This window comes from Brassica rapa, chromosome A03 (assembly GCF_000309985.2).
Source record: "Brassica rapa cultivar Chiifu-401-42 chromosome A03, CAAS_Brap_v3.01, whole genome shotgun sequence".
NCBI classification, from domain to species: Eukaryota; Viridiplantae; Streptophyta; class Magnoliopsida; order Brassicales; family Brassicaceae; genus Brassica; species Brassica rapa.
The window spans coordinates 32,626,889-32,633,146 of record NC_024797.2 but is presented as its reverse complement, the minus strand read 5'-3'; the positions used below and the strand labels follow the sequence as shown (position 1 = coordinate 32,633,146).

At 31.8% G+C, this 6,258-nt stretch overlaps 1 protein-coding gene across 1 annotated transcript; it reads right to left on the bottom strand.

The window, feature by feature from the left end:
• Positions 1-4,397: 4,397 nt before the first annotated feature.
• LOC103862581 (homeobox-leucine zipper protein HAT22) lies at positions 4,398-6,020 on the bottom strand. Its single transcript, XM_009140283.2, has 3 exons — positions 5,385-6,020; positions 5,218-5,297; positions 4,398-5,099 (listed from the first exon to the last, which is right to left on the bottom strand). The coding sequence occupies exons 1-3, from the start codon at positions 5,826-5,828 to the stop codon at positions 4,778-4,780; spliced, it is 846 nt and encodes a 281-aa protein (XP_009138531.1). The 5' UTR covers positions 5,829-6,020; the 3' UTR covers positions 4,398-4,777.
• Between the last annotated feature and the right edge of the window lie 238 nt (positions 6,021-6,258).

Genomic DNA, 6,258 nt, shown 5'->3' with positions numbered 1-6,258 from the left:
CCGTATCTTTTTTGCTTCTTCTATGAAAGGAGTATTCCACATATATAACTTGCAGGTTTAGGACGGAACACAGTGCAAGAAAGTCGAAACAAAAGAAGGTCAAGGATCTTATCACCAGGGCCTATAGAGGCATAAACTTCCTTTAACACAATATTCGAGCCGAGAACAGCAAGCCCGTGGGACATAAATCTGAGGTCTACAGGCTGAAATGGTCTCACGGTGATACAAAGAATGAATCCGGAGGCAAATTAAATCAGCTCATCTGTAACCTTAGCTGAAGCTCTACAATTTATTTGTTCCATTTGTGTGACCAGAGTTAATATGATTAAAGAATATTAATATGATTAGAGAAAAAAGCTATGTTCTGCTTATAAGCCAATAGCTAAAACATGGACTAAAACTATAAAATGGTCTCAGCAGCCACTTTTATTTTTTCTGAACAAAAAAACCAGAATTCGAAAGAAAACAAAATTGTAAGTTATAAAATAGAAGAAGGGAACACCTCTTAGAACACTTCTGATAATAACTGTCTGAGTATATGATAATGTTACTCACTCACAAATGTACTCCGAACCAAAATTTACCAACCTTAACAATAAGATAAGGAAAAAAAGGATTACAAAAACAATGGCTCTAATGTTGGATCGACCAACTAACTTCAAATATATGACTTCCAATATAAGATTGTTTCGTGTGTTCCGTTCGTAGTCTTGGTTTTGTTTGTAAAAGTTGGAATTAACCATCAAAATTGAGAAGTATGCATAGATAATAATATGCGTTCCAAGAAAATAGCATAGCTAATATGAAATATAATTTCTAATCTTTACATTTTTACCCAAAAAAAAAATATATATATATATATATATATTTATATATAGATGAAGTTCATATGTTAAACCATTTGTTTAATTACTTTTCTACGTTACTTTAGGTGAAAAATACAGTTGCATGTCAGACAAATACACAATATATATATATATAATGTAATCCAAAATATACAATGTAATACAAAAAAAACTAATTTTAAGAATAAATAAGAACAGTTCATAAAAAGGTGAAAATAGTCAATTCATGAATAGTTCTGTTATAATTTCGAGTAAATTAAATTGAACATAATTGCATTGGCATCATAATTTTGTAAAATTAAACCATCTTATTATTTGAAACAAAAATAAATTTTGTTAAATTTTTCAACATAGAATAAACTAAATATATTTAAATATATCTTACCAGTCAATATAAATTTAATAGTTTTATATTTGTTTACCCGTCCGTAGGGCGGGTTTGATCCTAGTCAATCATTAAAAGAAGGAAACCAACCCCAAATAACTAGTCAGTAGCACACAAGTATAATATTAATACCATGCAATGCTAATCTTAATATACACTCATATCACAAAAAAAAACACATGTCCTCTATATTTATTTTTGACATCAAAAACATGTCCTGTATATAATTAATTGATTTCGGCAGATTTAATACTGGTCACTACTCATCCCAATCTGCCCCGTCTAATATTAAATCTTTTGTATTTGCTTGATTTTTTTTTAACTTGGGGCATATCCCCAATGACCACATATTTCTTTTGATTATAGTCTTCATTTCACAAATATTTCAAATCCTATTTTTTCACATAAATTAATAACTTCAATTTAAATTTTAAATAAACTTGTATTTGAAATGTTCTTGTTATAGTGTATTAATAAACTATAATATAAAATGTTCAAATGGGTAAAAATATACATAATCATTAGTTAAATCATTTTATAGAAAAAAGTAGCTCATGTCACTTATTAAAAAAAATATTGACCAGCGAAAAGTTAGCTTATTCGGCAAAATTAGTAGATTACCCAATAAAAAATCAAAGTTATGAATTCAATTTCCGTGCACCTAAATACGTTTTCTAAGAGAATTCATTTAAAATAGACTGGATTTTGTCATGTACCAACTTTTAGATTTAGAACTTTAATAAAAAAATATTGAGAGGGGAAAAATATATACGAGAAAAGTACCATATAGTAAAATCAGATTTGGATTAAAATGTTTTTATGGTAAAATTTAATCATTGTTAAAGGGATAATGAGAAAGTAGTAAATTAAAGAGAACGAATGAGAGCATCAGCATTAGTGAATCCCTTCCAAGGAGTTTACAAAGCATTTTTTTATTATTATTTTTTTTCTGTTTGATTTTTGTTTTTCTAAAAAAAAAAAAAAATTAGAACCGGACCAATCGTGGACCGCCACGTGTCGTGGGGCCCGCGCTACAGTGATGATCCGGGTTCAGTGCAGTGAACTTCTTAGAGGCAGGTTCATTGCTTTTGTTTATTTTAATATTTTTTTTTTTTTTGAAAACTGTGTGAACTCCCCATGGAGTTCACTAATGCAGATGCTCTCAGATTTTAGGTTGCACAAAAAAGAAGAATGACATTTGAGCTTCCAAGAAGGTCATCGATTTCCCCGGAAAGTCGTCTCATCATTAAATGGTCCACCACATTAATTTCAGGGTCACCAATCTTATGATTTTCATGTGGACTCTCTCGTCATCTCATCTGCCATCATCAGTTCATCACGCATGTTATAATCCCTTTATTCCATTTTTATACGAAAGCATTCTACTATTAATTTCGATACACGAACAAAAGAAATAAAAATAATTTTACACCCTTCTTTTCCAAATAACAGAAGTATTACTTCCGGTGAAATCATAAAAACATACAATCCATATCACTTGTGCAGATCGATATCAACCACGTCTCTTTCGACTTGGACCTCTTTTTAGACAACCAATGTATATTCAACCAATGTATACTGTTAGTTACAACAAGATGTATGTAATAAAGTACCTCTTTGTTTGAATTTTAAAGATTGGTATTCTTTTTTGAGTCTATTTGTTTGCTAAAATAGTCCGCCCATTATGGTATGAATTATGAGCTTAGTAAACTGCATCTTGTGTACGTACGTTTGAAATTGGAAGATTCATGAATCGTATATCAGTGAATATATGTGAGTTCATGCATCAAGTAATATATGTGAGTTCATGCATCAAGTAATTAATTACATTATGAATATCTCTCGCGTCATTTTCATATATGTATATGTTAGTAAATATGTCTCACTTTCGTGTATTTATTAAACAAAAATGAGTATACGTGTAATAAATGTATGTATACTGTTTTTTTGGTCCACAGATATAGGTATGAAGTATGAAAAGTCATATAATTAATCCCACATATATGTAACATGGTCATGAGAAGAAAAATGAAGAGAAAATCACGTGAAGCATGTCCCACCTTACCCCTTATTTTTTTTTTTTGTAAAGACAGAGCATCTCACTACTTCAAATTTTCAAGAACGTTTCTTTCATATTTATAATGAATTATTTATTCCCAATTATTTTCATGAAATAATCTGCATCTCGCTACTTCAAATTTTCAAGAACATTTCTTTCATATTATAATGAATTATTTATTCCCAATTATTTTCATGAAATAATCTGTACACTTCTTTTCTTTGCTATTAAGCGTTGTGATTCGAGTCTGGTATTTTCTTTTTGTTGTTGTAGTTTTTGGATAATATCCGATTACATATGTGAACAAGTTTTCAGCATTGTGTACGTATTAAGCTATTGGCTTTTCTAATTTGTCAGTATCATAGTAGTATTGTTTAAGATTTCTGTTATAAATTATTATTATTGTTATTATTGATGGATAAGTAAAAAAGGTCTGAGTTTAAGGAGATGTATCAATACACGTGAGCTAACCTCTTAGCCCCACACCCTTTATCTCCCTCACTTAAAATCATTCACACCCATCAAATGATTTTCCAATTTTCTTGCGTTGAATAATCTAAAATAAAATCATTTTATCTGGAGCTAAATTTTTATAATTGTTTAATTTAAAAACAAGATACGATTTTTCCGACATAAAAACAAGATTTCGGTTTATATTATAAATAATATATTGATTTGCTGGAATAGTTTGGCTAACCGGATTACAAATCTTCAACTTCTTTTTTTTTTGCTACCCTCTGTAAGTTCTCAGTTTCTCGATCCATCTATTTCGTTATAAATTATGGTGTTATTTCTTGGTGGGATTTTTACCAATTAAATATATTTTCATTCTTGGTTTCTACGGTCGAAAACAAAACTAATTGGCACCAGTGTCTCATTTCGATGAACGACTAGTCAAGAATAATGGAACTTTAGAAACTTAGTAATCATAAAATCTTAGAGGATACTTACAATATATACCCGATCTTCCCGTTAATAGAACCAATCTAAGAACGCTTAGAAAACCTTGAAAGGAAGGAGCAAGCGATATGTTTTGTAGTTTACGTCGTTTTAAAGTGTAAACCAAAATTATAACCTATATCTGATTAAATGCTTACAATAAGAAATATAATAAACCAGTTTTATATTCAAGTGAACAAAACAATCATTTGGTAAGACGCAATAAATCAATGAAAGTTGTACAAATTATATGATATTTAATTATACAAGCAAAACTATATTATAGTACTAATATATTTGAAGAAAATAACAAAAGAAGATGGATCAGTAAGTACTATTGCCTTCTTATTTTTCTCTACAAAATGAAAACTATAATTCGAAACTATATTTTTCTTCATCAACCAACAATCCCACCGAAAAATAAAGTGGGATCGTTGAAGAGTCTTATCTATAAAGACCATTCCCCAATTTTTAACTCAAAGACTTTTCCGGATTACCTTCTAGCTAATCACTAATTTGACGTGGAAGCACAAATTAATTAATAAGTAATTAACAAGCTGTAGAAGGACTAGTGAGAGGGTTGAAGAAGCGAGGCTTTGTGACGACGGAGAAAGCTCCTTTCGCTGTCCCTCCATTAACCTCTGCCGTACCTCCGCCGCCTCCTGCAGCACCACCACCACCACCGCCGAGTCTCTCACAAGAAGGGCACATCGTCAAAGTCGCTGCCGGCATATGCATGTAGAAAGGTTGAGACATCTTTAAAGCCTTAAGATCCTGAAGCTCTTTTTGAAGCCTTCTATTCTCATCCGTTAAAGTCTCACAACATTTCTTCAAAAACTCACAATCCACTTCTGTTTGCTTTAGTTTTGTCCTGCCCAATTAAAAAAAAAAGAGCCATATAAGAATAATGTAGTTTATAAAAAAAAAAAAGAACAATATGTAATATACATGGACCAAAAAATTCTTTAAATTTAGTTAATTTAATTTACCTAGCTCTCCTGTTTTGGAACCACACTTCAACTTGCCGAGGCCTTAGATTCAGCTGTCTCGCAAGAGCTTGTTTTTGCTTCTGCGAATATTTTAAAAATATTAATTAGGATATGTTCAACGTAAAATAAGAACAAATTAACCAAGGAAATAATTAACTATATCATACGGGATTAAGAGTGCTGTGAAGTTTAAAGCTATCTTCAAGAAGAGCGGATTGTTGTTTAGTGAGTCTAAGCTTTTTACGAGCACTAACACCTTCTTCGTCTTCATGATCATCACTCACTCTCGAACACACCACTCTCTCCGTCGTCTCCCCGGCCTCTTCTTCGCCGCAGATATCTCTTTCTCTCTTTACCCTTCCGCTCGAGAAAGATGAGATTCCGCTATGAGACGAAGTCTGCCGACAAACTTGGCTTCCAGCTCCGGCAACGGTCATATCAACCGTCTTGGTCATGTAGCTCTCACCGGAGAGGCTTAGAGTCAACGACGGATCGAGATGGTGATCCACGGTTGTGGAAGTTTTCTTGATGGCAGGATTGTAAATATTAGGAGTTATTGAGAGGCCTAAACCAAGAACAAGACCCGTGTTGCATGAATCATCAAGACCCATCTGAAGAAAACAAAGACGATCTTCGAATCTATTATTATAATAAAAGCTACAAAAACTTGAGAGGTAATAACGATAAGAAGAAAAGTTTTTGTTTGTTAAGAAATGCTTTTGGTGAAGTTTGGAAGATAATTGGGACGAAATGAAACGAAGCGGCTTCTTCTTAAGAAGGAGAACAGACTTTTTTTTTGGTTTTTTGTATTATTTTTTTATGGGTGGGTGGGTGGGGTGGCTAAATAATTAGAATTAATCAAATGAACGAGTTTATTTTTGCGTAGGATTATTTTGTATCTTTCAAAAATAAATGTGGTTAATTAATCAAATTGTGATGCCACACTCGCCTTTTTATTTTCTCAGTTACAAAGGTTGACCGAATGAGCACCCCACTTGCAACTATTCTTCCCACTTCATAAATTCATATACTGATATTTAT